Source organism: Lepisosteus oculatus, chromosome 1 (assembly GCF_040954835.1).
Source record: "Lepisosteus oculatus isolate fLepOcu1 chromosome 1, fLepOcu1.hap2, whole genome shotgun sequence".
In the NCBI taxonomy this organism is placed as follows: Eukaryota; Metazoa; Chordata; class Actinopteri; order Semionotiformes; family Lepisosteidae; genus Lepisosteus; species Lepisosteus oculatus.
The window spans coordinates 68,050,758-68,072,574 of record NC_090696.1 but is presented as its reverse complement, the minus strand read 5'-3'; the positions used below and the strand labels follow the sequence as shown (position 1 = coordinate 68,072,574).

General features: G+C 40.0%; 1 protein-coding gene across 2 annotated transcripts in view; it reads left to right on the top strand.

Moving 5' to 3' along the window:
• LOC102696834 (putative methyltransferase NSUN7) overlaps positions 1-21,817 on the top strand; it is a 54,164-nt gene that overhangs the window by 16,557 nt on the left and 15,790 nt on the right. For both annotated transcript variants that reach the window (XM_015345980.2, XM_015345981.2), the window contains 7 exons: positions 94-152; positions 7,849-7,976; positions 8,679-8,831; positions 13,425-13,608; positions 15,338-15,542; positions 16,648-16,791; positions 16,891-16,992. In XM_015345980.2, the coding sequence (XP_015201466.2) occupies positions 94-152; positions 7,849-7,976; positions 8,679-8,831; positions 13,425-13,608; positions 15,338-15,542; positions 16,648-16,791; positions 16,891-16,992 (975 nt within the window). The remainder of the gene's footprint in view (positions 1-93; positions 153-7,848; positions 7,977-8,678; positions 8,832-13,424; positions 13,609-15,337; positions 15,543-16,647; positions 16,792-16,890; positions 16,993-21,817) is intronic.

Below are 21,817 nucleotides of genomic sequence, written 5' to 3'. Positions count from 1 at the left end.
GTGCACACGTCTTTCTCTCACTCAGTAATGTTTTCTCTTTGCAGCTTTCAGTTCTAGTTCATTTTTTAACACTTGCTCTCCTTACTTTTGCAGATCAGGACTTACTTGAAGACATAATGATTGACAGCTGCTTTTACCTGTCTCAATCAATTGTGAGTATGCAGATGAGCACTGCAGTACAAGCAGTCCGGTGGATGTTCTGCTTTTCGTGATCGTTTGAAACACGAGAAGGGTTATAATCGAGAGGAGGCTTTTTAGCCCATCCAGTGGGATGGATACTTTTAAGGCTTTTTTTTCCCCCCGTTTTGAAATCTGTATGACACCCTGTCTGTTTTATTGTGCAAAGTATTTGCAATAGAACTACCTGCTCCAGCTGAGAAGCCTAATCAGGTTATACTACCAAGAAGTGAATGGAAGAAGCTCGTAAGCATTGAACCACAGCCTTTGGCACATTGCTTTGTTTCACTAAAGTGCAATTGCACTAAGGTGCAATACTGATATTCCACTCTTAATGTCAGCATCTTTTAATCTACTTTTGCCTTATTTTCAAAAGCTGTATATACTAGATTTGTCAGCTCTACTTCAGCTCACTTCATCGAAACAGGAACAAGGGGAGGAAACTGCATTCAACATACTATGATACCTTTACAGGACACAAAATAGAAGCATAATGTGTCCCAAGACGTGCAACATGTCTTTATGATGCATAATGCAACGGATTAATTTAGCATAATTTATCCCGCATTGGATTGTACCAACGGTTTCTTTAATGATAAGTCTCAGGCTGATATTTTAACAAGAAGCAGGTTCAGTGACAAGAAAAAGACGTCTAATTGCGAACGGGTTTTCTATGTTATGGTACAAAACAACCTATTTTGTCAAACCCTGACTGCTTCCACTATTCTTGCACTTGCAGCAATATCAAATCTGCGATTTCCAGACATGACGAGCAACATTCAAATAATTATTTTCTAGGTTTCTTACCAAGTTTGAGGAATGACCTCTTTTTCTCATCTGCATTTAACTAAGGACTCATTTTTTTGTGGTGTACTCACCCTAAGCCTAATGCAAACAGACTAGCTTTGGTGTTATAAATTCTGTCAGGTCTGTGCTCATCAGGAAGGACCCCTTCTGCTGTTGAGTACTGTTGCTTTTCTTGCAGATCATTGTTATAGGTCATCTGTGGTCCTCAAAGATGCAAACTATGACCCCCGAGAAACTGCACAAGTAAACTAAAATGTCTACTTTGTTAATGATAGAGCTCCTCAAAACCCTTTGCCCATAACGTACAGTATATGTAATTAAAATAAAGGATGCTTGTGGGTTTGCATTTTCACATTAAGTGTGTGCTGGGTCCCTTGGGACTGTTACGAGCGTTATGTGCGTGTGGCCCTCCAAGTACCTTAGGTATCTTAGGTGTGAGCAGCTGTTTCCTTTCACAGTTCTGCCCTCCTTAAAGATGAGAAGAACATTAAATCCCGTAAACACTGGGAGGCAGAAACGCTCAGGGAAACACCTGGACTTCAAATGGCAGCTTTGTTCTCCCGGGTCTAAAGAAAGCTCGGGTACTTCATCACGCGATTCATAATCCGAGGCGGAAAACAATCGCTTATTTCAGTGCAGCAGAAGGAACTGAATTAAGTGCGTATTGTGTTCTGCTAAATGGCTAAATAACTGCTACTTAAGTCTCCCCATTTACCCAGGGACACAAGAAAAATAACATCATGATTTGCTCTGCACAGCTTGGCCCCTGGTGCAAACAGTTCCACACAGCAGCCAGTGGTATATAGCTCCTTTGTTTATGACACCTCCCCACGCATTGGTTTCATTTCAGTCCATCTTGTAAAAGCGATCCTCTTTGCGTTTTCCAAAGTAATACGCTAGGTTCTTGTGAGATGGATCTTGAACTGCATGCGAATGATTCGACGGCTGCTTCTGTAGAACGAGCTGTGAGTACGAACCCCGTGTTAACTTTGCAAGCACATTCATTGCACAGGGGTGAAGAATCCCTAGAGCAGAACTTCCCAGTCCAGGTCCTTCCTGTGCCCTCATGGTTAGCTGGGTTTTATTCCAGCTGAGCTCATCATTGTTGAATTGAACCTCAGTTGTATCTAATCATTTTCTATTTTGATGACGATGAGAATATTTTGAATATTATTATTATTAATAATTTGACATTTAATTAATACTATTTTAATGATAAAATCAAATGAATTCTGCTTAAGAAATATTTGCATTGTTTTAATCTTTGCCCATTGTAGATTGTAGCTGATAAATATTGTTGTGTGCTTACCTGTAGGTCAAATGCACGTACAGTAAGATTGTGAGATCATGAGTCGGAGTATGAATGGGTGGGCAGGTGATCTTATTGTACCTCACCTTGCAGAGCTACAATCGTCGAGAGCAGATATTATAAAGTGTTAAAAAAGCGGAGGTCTTGGATGAAAAGTTTTCCCTAAATTTTGAGGTTGGCTTTTTCAGAAGATGGCCAGCAGTGTATGTGACCATGTTACAGTACATACGAAAGACAGACAGCAAGGAACAGCAGTAAAATTAGAAATAATACTGTGTAGCAGGAGGGATGAGGCAATAAAACAAAAAAAACTATAAACAAATTACAGCTTTGTATAACCTACTCCCCCTGACTTGGTTCCTTCGTGACAAACTGAAACCTGTGAGGTACTGTGCACTGGTGGACCTGTATTTTCAAATTTGTGCAACTATTAAAGTTTCCTTTGTCAGCCTGACAATCAGAATCAAAGGCTGTGTTTTCGGCATCAGTTAAGTGTCATACGGGGATGGTAATTTAGTTTATGAATGAAGTCCTATTCCCCTTGTGCCTTCTTCTGACTGCGTTAATGTTAGCGATGTAGGGGAGAAGATAGAATATAAGGTATGGGGCTTTCAGAGGTGCTTGCAATTAAAAAAAAAATTAGTAATATTAGTCTTTGTATTTTATTTTATGTTTATAAGGATATTTCATCAATATTTGCAGTTTAAGGTATTGTCTGTTTTGTTCTCCCTCTCCAAATGATTCCCTATTGATTAGGAAGCCTCGTGACCTCACTGAGTATTCACTGCCCAGTGGGGGTGTGTTAGTATTAACTGGTATAACGTGCTTGTACTCAAGCCTGTGTCAGGACTGACTGCTATTTTTAATCAAATATCTCTCATAATGTATACAACCTCTACAATCACTAACAGCCCCTTTTTAATTCGAACATTTGTGAGTAAATTGAAAACTCTTTTAGGAGCGGAATTTAATTTAAATAGGTTGTAATCAAGGGTACTAGTAAAGCTAAGTAAACAATAGCTAGAAGAATCCTTACAAAACATTAGCATTTTAACAGTGCATTTGATAATGAAAATATATACAACATTATATATTTAGATTCCCAGAAAGCTTTTGAAAAAGACCCTCGTAAAAGGTTGTCTTAAATTTGAAATTAATTGTAATATATGTAAACAAAATGAAAACCACATATGAATAATGGTCTTGCAGCATTTATTTTCGTAAAAATATTCTATACTGTAATATATAGGTGAGGTTTAGTATTAAGAAGTGCCAGGTAGTGCTTCATTACTCTGCTGTATGCAGTCTGTAGCGAGCCCTCAGTGTGCTCACAGAACTGTGCAGCAGAGCAGGGTATTGCTTGGAACACAACAAGATTTGGCTCAGATCCTCTTCCCCACATCAGGAATTGTGTTTATTAAGGTGAAGCTGTGTTCTCTATCAGTCCTGCCCTACAGTTGCCGGTGGCGAGTGGAAATTATCCTGTGGCTGCCCAGAAATATTTTTGTTACTCGTGATGAACTGCAGCTTTCAAACCTGCGCACTGAGAAGGATATAAATCCAAAATCAGTTTATTTCATATTTGTTTGTGTACCTAGACCATCTGCTAGGTTATGGGCTGAGCCTTGCAGATAGAATCTCTGGGGGGAAAAATATTGTAATTTTTATGTATTATTATTATTGCTTCGGGCTGGTATGTGAAATATATGATTGATGCGTATATATATTTACTGTATCTATTGGAGAGATCAATTGGTTTAAAAATCAGAATGGAAAAATACAGTATTGCATTCAGAATGTGGTTCAGCAATATTGTTGAAGACGGAGGTGTGCTAATCAACCGTGAATGGGTGGCATGCACAGCAATAATGTCAAACACTGGGTTCGGAGCAAGATAGCATTTAATCCAGGAACTAAACTGGAATCAGCATATGTTTAAAATGATAACCATAATTGATTTTGCGCAGCGTATGTTTTTTTTCTTCAGAATGAATTAATGGCCCTCCACAAACATGAAACTAAACTGGCCTTTCCAGCATGTCCAATGCAACAACACTCTAGAAATAATCATAAATAAAATGAGATGTGAAAACAGTTTTGCTTGAGATGAAACTCATTAAGACATAATGTAAGGTAAAACAAGCCATGGGTGTGATTATCTGAGGCGTAGAAATGTCTTTAGATAATCCCATTAAGCCTACCGAACCTTTATAAACCTGTACGCTGCTCATAGTCAGTAGGTTTATGTTGGTGTTACTCTACATCCGTAAAGCATAACAATAAATTCAGATGCAATGAACTGCTCTTTAAAATTCATTTTGCTCCTTTATTGCACCAGGTGTTATAAAGTTCAGCCTTGAAGATATCCCGGTATCCAGTAAAGATCGTAACTCTTACAGGGCCGCAGCAAGAGTGCAGATAGCAGTTTTAATTTCTCTCCCAAAAGAAAAAATGAAAAGATCTTGGGAGATAATCCTGAGAGGTGCAGGACCTGGCACAGCCCAGAATTAACGAGTTCGAATATAAGAAGCAATAATGTATCTTCTCGTTTGAAAAATACAAAATTGGAAAAAATAGGGTTATTTGAGCTTGGTGAAGCAGTTCACTTTATGGTGGGAGACTAGGGATTTACAGTGAAAACAGTAAGGCTGTAAGGGGACACAGTGAAAGTCATGGAGACCCTTTATCTGCAGGAGCACACAGGGAAGAGGAAGATTATGTGTGCTTAGGGATGCTCAGTTCATCCTGGATCAGTGCTGGTCTTGGATCTCAGCTTGGTGACTTAGCAAGTTGCGCTGTTCTTGGCCTAGGATTATGTTGTTGCTGCACAAAGAAGATTCAAATTGAAAACATACAGTAGATGCAAGTCTGGTATATTTTGTCGAGGACCAAAGATGGATGATTGTGTAGTGAAAACTATATGGTGATTCTATAGCATTTAGAGACCTTGTATGATGGCTATGCCTGCATTTTGAAAGTACTATTTTTGTATTATGTTTTTTTTATTATTTTGATCCTCAAAGATAAATTGACTATGACATTTTCAGTTTATGATCCATTTTTTTAGTTTTTGTTTTATTGCGTCAAGTAGTTTTAAATACAGTCAATAAAGTTAGAGTTCGAGTAAGGTTTGGTAACTGTATGGGAAAACTCCTCATGGACTTTCTGTTCCTCTTCCAGCCAGTCTCACATTGGCATTTGAGCCAGACTCTGTTCATTGCTTTAGAGGGTTTAGATTAAGTCAACCACCAGCCTAAAACATGCCATTTGCTTTCTACGGATTTATACAAGTGCAGAATGTGACATTCATACCCATAAAAAGAAGAAGCAGCTACCTATAATAATATCTTTTTCTGTTTTCTAGGCAATAAAAAGCCAAGGGAAGGTTAGGATCTATAGTTCGAAGCACAGAATTCAAGTCAATGTATGTCACGCTACAGTAGTACAATAGACTAATAAGACTTTCTAGTATTGTTCTGGAATCTATCCAGAAGAGAGCCTCCCAGTACCGTCTGAAAACGAAGTCTCTACGCCGACAGGCAAAAACAGCTGAACATGTTTTAGCCTTGAACAGAGAAGACCGTGAGGCAACCTGCTTTGAGCTGATTTGAAATCCACGGAGGCACTGACAGCGTCACTCCAGTGGACTTCTTCAGAACGCGCAGGGAAGCCTGAAGCGGAGGGCACAAATGCTCAAGGGGAAGCATTTGTTTCATGCTCACATGAAACTGGGAGCAGGCAGCTGTGGCTGGAAGGTAGCTGGTTACAATCCCGCGGCCAGCAGAGGAATCCTACTCTGTTGGGCTCCTGAGCAAGACCCTTAACCCCAACTGCTCCAGGGGCGCTGTACAATGGTAGACCCTGCGCTCTGACCCCAAGCTTCTCTCCCTGTCTGTGTGTCTCATGGAGAGCAAGCTGGGGTATGCAAAAAGACGAATCCCAAATGCAAGAAATTGTATATGGCCAATAAAGTGATCTTATCTTATCTTATCTTATCAAATGGCCGAATCAGATCTCCGAATCAGTGACTGAAACCCAGACGGGGCTATATGAGCCGAATGGCCTCCTTGCAAGCTTTGTTAGTTTAACCCCATATTAAAGAACGGTATCAGTGCTCTGGGCCAAGGTTTCACTGCAGTTAGACACCGCTGTCACACACCTACACAGATCATTGCAGAAAATGAAAATGGCTTTGTTCAATTAATGACTTCTACAAAATGTAAAGAAAGCACTAATCAGACACCGCGGTTCCATGTCATTACCTTTACAGATGAGTGATAGCGATCTGTTGTGATTATACCATCTGCTAATAATGTGATCACTGTCTTCTGGTGTGTACACCAAGGAAGAATAATTAAACTCATCCTATAATTAATATATCCCTCCTGAGTTTAATTAGGAAACTGTCTCGGATATTAAAACAAAAATTCATCATAGATAAAGTCCTTATTATGGCGTTCTGTAATTCATGTTGTACTCGGTAATAGTCTAAGAGGTAATAGATATTTATTCAAGTAGTATTTCAACAGTTTTGTTAATAATAATATTGGACTATGATCAAATATCTACAGTATGAAGAGGTGATTGGATTCTGCCTGTTTACATACAAATATGCTAATTATAAAGTGCTACCTACAGTTGTATATTTATCAATAATGTTGTGTGAGAATACGTCAGGAAAGTAATGGGGTTTTAATGTTAATTGATTTGTGTAAAAAAGTAAAGGGAATATAACGTACTTTCATAATGCGAGACGAAGACCATACAAATGACAAGAAGAAAGCTTATGGAGTTCTCAGAATTACTGGGTCTTTGTAAATGTATTAGTTTGAAGAAGAATTCCCATTTTAAAACAGTGTTTCATCTACTGTGAGAATTTAAGATAAAGCTTATCCACAGTAGATCAACATTGCACAAAAATGAGCTGTATCGTCTCTCGCACCCAGATAAAATAAATGAAACTGGAGGAATCCAAAACAGCTGAAGTATGGTTTTGATAGATGATTTTTGTCTATGCTTATATCTTCAGAAACAATAAAAGAACCCATAATTATATGATCCCCCCAGAAATACCCTTTGCTTATTCTTGTGCATCCGTAGATAGATAGATAATACTTTATTAATCCCGTAGGGAAATTGATGATAATACTTTAGTGTACTGTAGTGCTAGTGCTTAGTACATTTTCCTAGCAGCTGGGCCTCAAATGTCCATTAGTCTTAGGACACATTTTTATAAATACTCAGTATCTGATGTGTTGACTGCTTAAATATTCTTCACATCAGTTCAACAGGAGTGGCATCTTCAGGTTGCAGCATGGAAACCCATTTAGTCATTTAAGGTTTGGCCTCATCTTTGATGGACAAACTCTTGAATGATGGAAACAGGAGGGTAAAGGGATGAGAGGGTTTTTCATGTGGAAAAGAGTGGACACTACCCATTTTCAATCCCTGTGGCATCTGAATCTGGTCAGCCACGTACAGTAGCTGGGCTGTAACGATATTACGCACATGTACAGTACGCACGTGACTTATACTTGTGCCACTCTCTTTTCCAGCCTGACGACCTGACCAGCCTGGTGGTGGTCATGCTGTACGACTTCCAGGATCGCAAATTCCTGCCGCGAGCGTGCCCCGAGGAAGAGGAGATTGAGGAAGTGAGAGACGTGGAAAAGTGTCTTCTGAGGTCAGTTTCCACTGCCAACCTTTTCCACACGATCCGTTTCCCAGAACTGCGATTTCTATCCCATCCTGTCCATGTGGTGATGACAGCACTGGCACATAATGCGACCTCAGTCCAGTAAAAACAAACGGCTTGCATAATCCCTGATAGAAAATCAGCACCGTTCAGCTCAAAATACAATTTGTGATATTGGAAGTGGAATTTACTCCAGTAAATGTCTCCCTGCACAGAACCTTCACAGAATCAATTTTCTACCTACAATGCAATTGAATGAGTATGAAACTGAGGAATGCTGACTAGTCTAAAAAAAAATCAATCATTTTTTATATCGTTAATATTTGGAAATTTGATTTTGTGGTAGATTCATGGGGTAAGCCTCAACCGTTTTGTATTGTACAAATAACAAAGAAACAATATTAGAGAATATAACCAACAAAACATTGAGCCCATATACTGGAATTTTGGAGACACGTGCGACACGTGCTGTATATGGAAAACTGAACGCTTGGTAAACAAGACTGTGGTTTTGCAGAGTCAATAAACTATTTGTGGAGGAAAACTCATTCCATTTCTGTAGAAGTGCCTTTGTAGTGAATCCCACTGTGCACTGCTGCGTCCTGGAGAAAGTGCTCCGTGGGGTTCGTTATTGTTACGTGTGTTTCTCAAAGTCATTTTTCTTTCGTTTGCGATTCCCTTTCTGCACAGATACAGGACTAAACTTGCTGCTGCCCTGGCTCGATGTCGAATTAAACACAATCTTCTGACCATTGACTACATTCTACCAGAGTCTGTGCGAAAAAAGCAAGAGAGAGCCAGCACTCTCCCCCTGTATGCCTGGGTAAACACAATGAAAACCAGGTAATTTATTTTTATTTAGCATTACGTGATATACGGCTACATTTATTACTCCACACCTTGGTATTCAGTCATTTTACTCTGAACTCACAACATTTATGGGCATTTCTCATCATTTCTGGAGATCCGTTCTTCAAGAAACGGCTCTGATCCGTTTAGTGCTAATTGCCAAGCAGGCCATAGCCCCCTCTCGTTTGTGCCTGTTTTCTAATCGCATTGAATTCCTTAATTTCATGAGTTTAATCCCGTGCCCAAGTCCATCAGAAAATTCAATAAAATATAAGTTGAGTCTTGAGCAGCAGTGCTTTTGAGAGAAACGAGCATGAATGTGCACCTCTCGTCTCACTGTCACCCTCGCTCCTCAGACACTTTCATGCAGTGCATGCAGAAACGTCATGACCGCTATGAAAGAGTGATGAAATAATCGACACCAAGAAACCTACAGACACTTTGGGTTCTGAGGATCAAGAGGGCGATTTTAATGAACGATCACGATGCATATAAAATGCGAATTTTCCTGTATCATTGATGTGAAAAGCCGTGCCACAGCTCTGAAGGAGGTGTGCCTTAGTCCTGTATCGTGTGCATTAAATAATGTTATTCAGGTCGGTTCAAGCTGTGGGTGAGTTTTGGTGCAGGTTAAAGTAATTTTTCAGTAATGATGTTTTCTGCATTCATTGACCTACAGTACATAAAGGCATGCCCCACTGCGGCGTCCTCATTCCTGGCAGCCATACGTAGCATGTTAAATGGGAGCTCATTTGGTCTTTTGCATAATATCGCTAAAAACATTTTTTTGTTTCCGTATTTGTAACTTACAGCAATTCGAATTTGGACCACTGTTTTAAACCCACAGTGTCAAAGCATCTCATTAACTAAAGTAAATGGAGTTTTCACATTACAACGCACAGTGCTCTTATTTATCAGTTCTCTTTTTTTCTCGTTTTTTAATGGACTGTTTAAGATAACTGTAACAGATCGGACTAGAAAATTGGGAACACAACCAAGAGATGAGGCAGAACGGTTAATTAGTCGAAACAGCATTGGCGTTTTCACAAGGCGATTAAGGAAGCAGCACTGAAGCACTGATGTTGAATGCAGGTGGCCAGGTGGTCGGGGAAACAAACTCATCCTAGCAAACACAGACGGATCACCATGAGGTAAATTAGAGAAAGAAAGGACATCGAGGCAAAACCCAGAGAAGAAATGCATTCACCTTACAGTACGCAAGTCGGAAACAGCCCTTAGCCACTGTGTGAATGCATACAGATAATTACCACTGGTGATATTTGCCCTTGCTGTGTAGGGGAGAGAGGAAGGAGGGACAGGAGAGCAGAACTGTAGGCTCTCTGGGGTTTATTCTCCTTTAATGGTTAACGGGTATCAGAGGGCAAGAGAGAGAATGTAGTAGATGCAGCGAGAGAGCTAGAGAGAAAAGGATTGGAAAATTACCTTGTTTAAATAGGGGGAGAATAATGAAATCCCAATGAATTAAAAAAGTTTTTAAACCTTGTCATTAGAATAATGAAATACCAAATATAGAGTACACTTAAAAGTGCTGAGTACTGTAAACAAATGAGAATGAGCTTTTAGCCAAAATTGTACTGTTCATTACCTTGGATTGTGCGTTTCTGTAATTAAACAGGAAATAAAGCACACAGTAAATAGTACAAATAATAACATCACTTGGGTGCTTCCCTGAAGTGATTCCAATATGCGTTACTCACATAATTCACTGACGGAGTGAGATAATATGCAGAGGTTATCACACTGACTTGAAGGAGGAGCGCGGTTTAAGTATAAAAGAGAGCATTAAGCTCCGCACTGTTCACCACACTACCTGCTCTTTATGCAGGTGATGTGAACTCTCCTTATCTAGAAAATAATATTATGGGGCCAATGGGAGCTTTCTAAGAAGTCAAACTTGCACAAATTGAATCTTGTGTAAATTGGGGAGAGGGCGTACTTAAAAATAACCTAACATAGCCTGCCACCAGTCCTCAAAGAGGCTAGCTGATCACACAACAGACTTTGTAATAATTTCTAACCAAACATAAAGCAAGTTATCTACCACATGCAGGCATTTTGCTTTCCAGTTAGTATCTTGTACATTCTCTGTGTTGGTTATTTTTACTCACAGTCTTACCTGAGTCTGAGGCCATTTTCACCTGCTTGGTCCTCTGGGGATCATCAATCAGATCTGAGAATTATTTTTCTAAAGTACCTCTTGACGCTTTGGCAGGTGTGTGTGTTGCTGGGATCTCAGTGCTGTGAACAAGTTTAAATTAAGAAAGGAGTTCGCTCTCTGATCTCTGATCTGTCAAGAACAGCGTGTTTTATGCTCACTGCAGACATTAATTCTGTTAAGCCCCAGTCATTTATGTATGTTGGCTACAAAATAAATGTTTTTACAGAGCTTGAGTCAGCAGGATTTGGATGACAGAAAAGGCCTTGTTTTTTATGTGCTTTGCAGGGGGCATTCTTAGCTACAGTAGCAAGCTTATTAACTAACCCCAACTGACGCAAGTTAATGGCCTTCAGGACTTGGGATCAACAACTAGATATTAATGTTGAAAAAGAGAAACATTAGAAATCACATTCCCGAGCGAGAGCAGCAGATCCAGTTGTCCTTCAGGGCCATGTTTTCGTCCTTTTAAGGAGTGATGCGAAACTCATGAAATGTGAGATCCATTTCAGTCAGGGCTGTATGGGCTCTGCCGTTATTGAAAATCTGTCAGATGTTATCCAGTCCAGTGTCATAAACGGTAAGGTCATTACTTTCACACAGGTTTGAGCCTAGGATTTACAGTAAGTGCTCTGTGTCTTGTGTACTTGGTATTTGCTGCACTCTAGACAATGTCATTTGTGTTGTGCCGCTGAGCGTGTTTCTCTCCAGCCATTACTTCTCAAGTCTGAGGAGAAAGTGCTTTCACGGCTCTCTGGAGTTCATGGCAACAACTGGGTCCTACTGTATTTACCTACTATCTCTTGTCCAGAAAGAGTATGTGGGGGCTGGGAGCACTTATTAAAATGCTTTTCGGAATATTGAAATTTGGATTCCATTGGAACAAAAATGAACACTATAATGTTCAAGGCTTTTTAGTCCGTGGCAAATTTGTCTTATTTTGTATGTGCCTCTGAGTAACTGCAGTTAAGTTGCAGTTCATTTTTCTTTTAATTTGGAATCGCCAATTACTTTATTATATAACCACCTAATTTGGAGTTTGCTCGTTCTTTCCATTTTGAATCACAGCAACACTTCCTGTGGGGAAGAAAGAACAGTGCTCCTCCAAGCTGCTACGGAGCTCTCAACACGTCACAGGCCCTGAGCCCACTGGAAGAGTAGTTAATATCACCACCCGCCTGCTGGCATCTGGGAAACTGTAGGAGTCGGCCTGGCACTGACCCCAACTGCGCTTGGCCATTCCTTTTCTGCTGCTAGGGGAATCCCAGTCACAGTCGGCTAGTGACATGACTCAGAACATGCGTTTTAGCCAACTTTACTGGAGCACGTTAGGTTTCTCACATAGTGAGTATTAGTCCCATTAGATTTCTTCTGTGGAAACGTGGAGTCATTAGTAGCTTAATTTCAGTGTTTTCAAATACAAGTTTCCATCACTTTTTATAGTACAGTGAATCACAGATACAGGTCATCAGCGATTAAGCAGTCCTGCAGATTTTTAAATATTCCTTATGAGAATTGATTTTGTAATACAGTTTCTCATTAGTGTAATGGTTAAATTGTACAAATGCAATCGATTTTTATCAAACGATCCAACGGTTTTTAATTAATGTGGATATTGGAGGACAAGTTTAGTTGTTGTGGCACAGAAGCCAAAAAAGTCTTCTGTGGGCCAGCTGGGTGAAGAAAAGGCATTTGTCTCTCAAAGAAAAAAAACAAAACAAAATGAAACGTAAAAGCTTTTCAAAAAGCTAGTTCTGTCTCCTGATCTACAGCATGATCAGGAGATCAAGACCGACTAAGAATTCACTGGCACAGAACACTGATGAATGAACGCACACGACTGAAGAAAGAATGCTTTGTTCATGTATCATTGTGCATATAATTAATTTAGACAGCAAAACCTGGCTTTTATAGATAACAAAGAAGATCAAAGGAAATAAAACAGCCACTATAATACTGTAATAAATGTCTGATGTGCATGCTTTGGTGCTCTTCTCTTTGTTTTTTAACATATCTGCTGAAAGAGAAAAATCACATCGGAAATATATTTGAAAACATTACCACAATGCCATTTAATAATTGATGGACACATTAATTCATTTTCTTGCGTGTTTTGCAATTCGTGTTCCCAATCTTAATATTTATCATGTGGTCTGCCTGTTCTGTGAGCCAGGGCATATCAAATATATAGGAACAGATCTTGTTTTCTTGTAATTAGGTACAGATTCTCTTGAGGACATTGACAATATTAGGGTGTTTTTGTAAGCTGCAGAGGAACTGTTCTATTGTTTACAAATGTCTTTGTAAATTCTTTTTTTTTTCTTTTCTTGAATTGGGGAAGGTTACAGAATGAAACTGTCTTTCACCTGGAAAGAAATAAGAGATTTAACTTGTGTGATTTATATTACCAGCCTTGAAGATGTGTGCTGCACCTTGGAGAAAGAGGGATTTTCTGAGGTGAAATCAATCTCCCAGCTCGGAGGATTAACTTTCTGCCTGGACCCTCACTGTCAGGATTTGTTAGTTTTTCCTCCACACCTCAAAGCTGACCTTTACAGGACAAAGCTCTTAACGGAGTACAAGCTCATTATTCAGGTAGGTTTTGCCACAGCACTGTGCTTTTCATTAATGCCTGGAATGTCATTAAAGACTGGAATTAGGCGGAAAGGTTGTTCAGTTTGTGTGGCAATTCCAAACCCTTAGCACCATTTGTGAGTAAAGTTGATATGCCAGCAGCCATATCACCCTGCAACTCACGACTGGCAGCCCACTGAAGCTCAGCAGGTGTGAGCCTGGTCAGTACCTGGATGGGAGACCTCCTGGGAAAAACTAAGGTTGCTGCTGGAAGAGGTGTTAGTGGGGCCAGCAGGGGGCGCTCATGCGGTCCATGTGGGTCCTAATTCCCCAGTATAGTGAAGGGGACACTATACTGTGAACAGGCGCCGTCCTTTGGATGAGACGTAAAACCGAGGTCCTGACTCTCTGTGGTCATTAAAAATCCCAGGGCGTTTCTCAAAAAGAGTAGGGGTGTAAACCTGTTGTCCTGGCCAAATTTCCCATTTGCCCTTATCAATCATGGCCTCCTAATAATGCCCATCTATGAATTGGCTATATTACTCTGCTCTCCTCCCCACTGATAGCTGGTGTGTGGTGAGCGTTCTGGCGCACTATGGCTGCCGTCGCATCATCCAGGTGGGGCTGCACATTGGTGGTGGTGGAGAGGAGACCCCATTACCTGTAAAGCACTTTGAGTGGAGTGTCCAGAAAAACACTATATAAGTGTAAGCAATTATTATTATTATTATTATTAAAGTTGTAGTCTATGCACACAAGACAAGACAGTTTTAGAAAACTTTCATTCGGGAGTTTTAATTGCTTTATTTTTCTTAAAGCACAAGTGCGTTTAGCCACTTGGCATTTATTGGCACACAGATGTTTTATGAATTCTGTCTCAGTGAGTGCAAAGCTCTTTAAAAGCTGTGTGAAATTGTTAAATTGAGGATTAAACATCTAAAAGCCGGGTACATTTTACTGCTTTGGCTTAGACAAACTCGGGTGAATTTAATGGCATATTATCGCCAGCCTCGTTCCTCTGTGCTGTGACGTCCACCTTCAGGATTAAATGCTAAATATGTTTTTGTCTGCAGTTTGTGAAAGTTAACACAGTCTGGGTTATCTCTTTTCACGTGTACTGGCTGGCTATGTGATAGATACTGTATGTGGTACACAGTTCTATTATTGTATCATGTCCTATTTATTGTCATAGTGGTTTCACTCGATAGTATTGCTGACATCAAAGTAGTCTTTACTAGATATTCTCCTCTCCTGTGATTCTTTAATTGTTGACATCCTGAAAAGTATTCAAACTTCTTGAATTTCATCCACACTCCGCAGGTAGAGTGAGCAGAGGTGCCAAATATCAATTCTGTTGACTCAGAAGCAATCTGAAACACCATAAACTGTACCTGTGCCTTTCTGTACTGTACATAGTTCTGTATTTTAATTCCCTCTCCTTCTGTCTGATCCAGCAGCTTTGCCTCCTTATTCTCCAACATCTGCAATCACTTCAACACCTCATCACCTCCCTCACTCGCCCTGCTGTTTTAAAGAAATTCCTGTGCATTTTATCTAAGATATCAATGTCTTGTAAGGGCTTTTGTAATCTTGCCTTAAAACACATGACCTGTTTTGATGACATCTTACAGAAGCAGGCATTCCTGCTGATGGGAAAACTTCAAGCAACTTTATTTTTTATACATAAGAAAACATCAGGGAAATGAGCAAATCTCCAAATACAAATTCTTCTCTCTTTTTGAATGTGTAGGATAAGTCCCGCAGTCTGGCTGCTCACTCTGTGAAGGCCTTGCTGACCGACGACGACGATGTCATCATGGCGAACCTGACCTCTGGCTACACCATTGCCCACATGGCAGCTCTGAGCACGCTGAGCACGGGCAGAGTGTGGGTGTGTGGAGTGAGCCAGGCCAGAGAAGAGCTGCAGGAGATCCTCTCACACATGGAGTGCAAGAGTATGAGCCTACAGCTACTATCATTAAAGGGGAACTGCCACTGTTTTTATATTTGGGGGTTAGAAAGAGTCAGCTTTGAGGAGTGCATTTCAAACCACGGTAAACCTGTTCCAGTTTACATCACAAAACAGGCACAAGTTCCAGGTCTGCGCAGCGCCATATTCTGCGATTTTTCACCAGATCAAAACTTCTGGTGAAGCGAAGTGGCCCTGTTACATTGTAAAGAAGCAATAGAATTGTAATGAATATTTTAATCCAATAGAAATGTTGCTCTTGACTTCAAGACGGTTTTGATATTAAATGACACTTATTAACTCTGCATGCAGATCGAAACTTTCTGCATGTCCGCTGCACAACCTGTGCTTAATTCGCTTGCATATTACATGACATTAGTCATGACGTGACTAGTGAGCAGGAAGGGCCGCTTCATGTCACAGTTTGCGCAAACTCTTGCTCTGGCGAGACCAGCGGGTTTTGACGACAATGGCAACTTTATAGTCCCTTCACAAATGTTTTTCGATTTGTGTGCCTAATGCGTGATTTGTAAAAGTTTTCAGTACCATCAATGATGTTATTTTGTCACTGAGATTTAATAACCGGTCTGAGAAATTGGGACTGCAGTTCCCCCTTTAAATCATCTTTATCCAGTTATCGCAACCTTGAAAATGAAGAGCCTGTAGAAAGTGGAGTAAATCGACGCACTGCTTTCCCAGGGTGCCCCGGCAGTTGAGCAGTTATAAATAAGTTACCTCATAGCTTTGCCTGAATTTTATTCAGTTCTGAGTTTTAATACAGGATTTATACACTCTAAATATATTTTTGCTGTTCACTCATACTTTACTGATTAGTGTGAGTTCTATTTTGCAAACTATTTTATCCTTTAAAACGGAGACGTGATGAACAGTATACTTAGAGGTGGGTTCCACACAATTTGCAATTTGACTTACAATTCTCTTTCTCATTCTCCAGTTTATCAATTTTTCTACAACTGGGAGAGTCAACCACCTGGGAGACGGTACTGTGTGTGGCAAAATAATTAGCACCAGTCATTGGAATCACTGAGGCAGACTGATTCTCTTTCTTTTTCTCTCAATCTCCTTCACAGATGTAAAGCTTCTCCCTGAGAGTTTTACAGATATCGAGCCCACAGACCCATGGCTACAGAAGGCTAAAGTCATCCTGGTGATGCCTCAGTGCTCAGCGACAGGTGTTAGCAACCCAGTGGAGTTCATCTTGAATGACAGCGGAGGTAAAGCACGCAGAACGTTTTATTTGGAATCACATTCACTCTCCTTTCCTGCAGTGTTCTGGCAGGCTCGCGTTGACAGCCTGTGCTTAATGTGTCTAGATGCTGGACTGCTGCAGGACCTGTCTCAGGGGTCCATATCTGAAGATAAGCTGAACACCCTGGTCAGGCAGCAGCTTCAGGACCTCATACACGCTGTGAAGTGTAAGTCCAGGGGATGTCGTTTCTCTTGATGGGGGGGGTGGGGAATAAAGAGCAAGAAGAAAAAATAGCAGCTGTTGTATGTCAAACGCAACAAAAACGTTATGCTGCAGGCCAAACAGTTCTGCTTCCAAAAGATAGATCATCTCTCTTTATTCTACACAGTGAAGAATAAGCTAAAACAAGAAACTTTTTTATCTGTTCTTTCTTTTTTCCCTTTGTGCCTCGTTCATGTGGCAGTGTGGGATTTTGCAGTCAGTCGCTCTGACAGCAATGGTGGTATTCTTTGTGAATTCAACAGTGAACAGCCCCTTTTAACTTTTAACTTTTTAACCTCAATTTAGCCCTTAGCCCTTTTCATTTAGCAGCCCAGGCTTTTGAACTGGGAAGTCACTCAGGCAACCAAAGGTATGAATCTGGTTGCTTCTTTTTCTTGGAAACGTGTCGTTGCAAAGCTGTGGCGTCTTCACAGGAGGCCGTGTCAGAAAAGAAGTGCCTCCACTTTGCTTTTCTCCTATCACAAAAGATTTCCCCCAAAACCATGAAGTCTTCTAGGTCACCTGGAAAGTTCCAGATGAGGGCGATCTAATGAGGGGGTTCTTTTGCATTCTACTGTATAGTTCAATATTAGTTACAATTAGGCTGTCCCAATGCAGAAATTGTATCGGAACACTGACCTTTAAATCTGCATTCCCTTACATGATTTGTAAGATTACATAATAACAGCTATAGCGTCATTTGATTTGAACATTTTCCTCTCTTTCTACGTTGTGTAGCACTGTATTCTTTTCAGAAGATTTTGAATTCAAGGTATACATGCTGTTCAAATGCAGTAATGAAAAATGTGTTTTAGTGAAAGGTAATGAATTGTTAATATTTGACTTGAAATAGCATTAAGGTTGTAAGTCACATGGGGGATTTAAGAAAAGTGCATTAGGATTTGTATATTAGGCTTTTTAGTGTGCTGTATTTTGCCTAGTTAAAGGCACAGTCCAACATTGACCCATCCAAAACAAAAATTAAACATAACACCATGGGAACACTCTTTCTATTCTATCTATCATGAACAGATTTCAGGGAAACTCTAACCCTATCCTTATTCCAGGCTTAAACCACCATTTAAAATGTGCCCTTCAACTGTGTTCAAGATTAATTCAATGATTTTTACTAAGTACAAGGAAACGCAGAATGTTTACCAATGCCAATGAAGTGACTTTAATCGGTTTCCAAAGTGCTGTAGCTTTGTAATAGTTTGCCAGGATACAGTGTGTATCAACTGCAACATTCAAATAAAAAAAACAGCTAGAGGAGAAACGCCATTACTCGTTTCAGGTGTACATACTGCACACAAAGTAGATTCAGTCCATGCTTTCAGCTGCTGTTCTGAAGATGTATTAAAAATGACTGTTTCTGAATTGTAACATTAGTGTTTTGCGCCGTCTGTTCTGCTGCGGATTGCAATGAACGGGCCGTGTTAAGGGAATGGTATTTTCCACCCTTTTGAGATTCCGAACACGGTGCTCGCCTTCAAACCTTCAGTTGTTATTGTATCGTTTCCCTCTGAATGCAGTGTAGTAGAGCTGGTGAGTGAATTCATAGAGAGCTTGAGTGCCACTTTGCAATGAGAGGAAAAGCGGTTTCTGCTGTTTTACTGGCAGCCGGCACGTCAGTGGCTGTGTACTCCATTCTCTGCAGGCGTTGCCCTTTTGTGCTCGTGAAAGTAAGTTTTTACGCAACCATCTCCAGGCGCAGATAAGGGGAAAATAAGTACTCATGCAAGCCTGTTATGTGATACTCGTTCAAATAATTATTGTACTTGCTATACCAATTACACATATATGTAGATATTATAGAAAATGATTCACAAGTTGAATTATTGCAGAAGGTAATGTTTTTTTTTAAAAGCCTTATGCTTCAGGGTTCCAATCCGATTTTCACAGCACATGAGCACTGTATGCACAAATGTCTGGGATTCATTAACAGTCATGCTGCATCAGTGTATTTACACTGTCTGCTATTTACTTGATTCCAGAATTACAGGTGTGATGTCTAACAGTGATTTACAAAGTGTCCTGATCTGTTACTTGCAGTGACAGTAACTGACAGAAAGATGTGGCCGCTGTCTGGAAGGTATATTTGGACTGACTAGGTCCTTGATCTTCAGAGTCTGAGGAAGGAAGTACGAGGGTAGACTGTTTCACAGGGATCAAAGCTGATATTCAGCTATTACGTTGCCGAGGATGCTGACTACTGATAGAATACAGTAAATTTGGGTGAAAAAACTTTAGCTTTCATGTGACTCGGAGTCAGTCAATAATTTGCCAGGTAAAATTTGTTGTGCTTATCATATTTTTTCTTAATTTTGAGTCATCTGAAACCTAGACTTTTTACGAACATTGCTACTGTAGGTCACAGATTCAATATCCAATGTTCAGAATAATTATTGCTTTTAATAGTGCAGACATAATGGTTGTTTTTGGGAATAGGAACTGGAAACCGCCTTCAGATAAGATTGCACATTTTTTAATAGGGCTTAATTAACACACTATCCTTCTAATGTGGTAAAAAAATAAGAGTTTTTTTTATTCCATTACTGTCGCATAATAAATTCTCAAAAATCTTCTGTGATGTCATATCTGAATGTAGCTCCACCCAAACCTTTAAATCAAACAAGCTCAAGAGATTTAAATTACAAGTTTATAGTTCGCCAGTGAAAGTGCTGTACTACTTTTTTCTGCGTTTATATCTCTCAAGTGTCCTGGAGAAACACAGAAGCATCTTTGTCATTATAAGCCACATACAATGCAGCTGTCCTTATAGTAGAAGTTCATTTTTTGTTTTAGATTTTTGCTTGACCTCAGTATTTCATGGCGACACCTTTACTGTGCACATCTCTGAATAGCCTCGGTGTACCAACAGTTAGAATTGTGAGATAAGACCACATGAAAACAATCTAAACGATACACTCCCAAAGTGCAGGCCGTTAATCATGGTGCACAAAATTACTTTCTTGCTCTGACGTGTGTGCACGGAGGGTGTTTCATTTGATCTTGTCTGCGCTGGTGATGGATGGCCCGTGTGTGGTATGCAGGCTTTTTTTGTGAAATCGCAGAGGAAGTGGGGTCAGTGGTTTCAGGAAGTAAAAAGTAACCATCCCTAGACACGATTTGATGCAGCCTTGTACAGTAACTGACTGCTCGATCAATGGAATTATTTTGTTAAAGTTTGCCGGTAAACCTTTTGATGATTCCTTCTGTTTTACTCTCGGACCTTGTAGCCCTGCAGTAGCTCTCTAACATGTATAGTCAGTTTCCTGCACTGCATTGTGTGCAGTTAGTGAAGTTAACTTCGACATCTCAGTGCGCAGCCACAGGTGTGAATTGCTATGGTCATGCCCTGAGTCATGTGGCGGGGAACTCGCAAGTTCTTGTCTTGGTCACACCAAGCTTTGGATATTTCTTTCCCATTCCATAGCAGGAGCAACATTTAACTTGCAGGCTGCTAGAAATTCCAGGTCTGTGGCAAAGTGGTATTCACAGTGCTAGTTATCAGAAATTCCTCTATTCTGCATCAAGCGTGTTGGTATTTTAGTCCCATGTGACTCAGGAAAGCTTCACTAATTTTATGAACCACAGGTTATAAAGCTGCAACAAACTCTGCAGGCTGCAGTATTCGGAGAAGAAACAGAATCACGGACATACATGACTGAGACTTTTCATCACCCGTTGTGCACTGAGACTTGAAAGCTCCACAGTCATTAGAAAAACCACAAAGCTGATGCTATTCTTCATTTTCTGGCCCTAAATTCTGAATTAAGAAACTGACCTCTAAAGTGTGGTCAGGCCTGCTCTATGAGAAATGTTAGTTTAGATAAATAAATGTCAGTATCTTTTTGGCAGCTTGGCTTAAGCAGAAGCCTGTTAGGGGAATAAAAACCTCCTGCCTGTCATGTGCAATATGTAGCTACTCCACCAGCAAGGTACCAGGAGATTTAGTTTAAAAAATGCAAGTCACTTTTTATCTGACTACACACATATGATTCTGTGTTGTGCTTTTAAGGGTTTATAAATAGAAAAGCCCTCCTGTGCTGTACAGCTCTGGGAGTGCATGGCCACACTGAAGACTACGAACCTCCTGGTCTCGTCAGGACATCATCAGAGTAGCAAGAATTGTTTTACATTTCTTAGGCAGTCGCAGGCCTAAAACTGTTTTGCCTTATTCTTTCTAAGCAAGCAAGTATTCATACTGTAGGAGTCTTGGGCACCTTACAAATAACCTGATACTGTACATGATCTAAATAATAGTGGTATTAGACAAGAGTCACCTCTCGTGTGTGAATTCATAGCCTTTAAATAAAGATAAATTACATACAATTCTCATCGTTCTTTCACACTTCATCTGTTTTAACAAAAGTTTTGTTCATTCTGGTGATGTTGATGTTTTTTTTTTTTAAATAGACACATGTTCTTAGGCTTATCTGTCATTTCAATGACATATCTTTCAGTTGAGTCTGAGCTCAATGGAAAACTTGACTGTGATGAAGTTATACATGATTTTTCCACCCTCAAAAAATGGTCTCTTGTAATGCAAAGATCTTGAGTTTACTGTCTATAGCTTCTGGTACCAACAAGCAGCAATGCAAAGCGCTGGATCCTGGATGAAAATGACTGGAACTTCTTAGTCATATTGATAAAGATAATGATTCTAATAAGAGAACGAGGTTTTTTTTTGCCTGGGTTCAATCATTTGGTATGAAGTTTTAGTAGGAGATCGTTTTAAGCAGCTGGTTCCAGCTGTTAAGGTGTCATCCAGAACATTGGCCAAATTG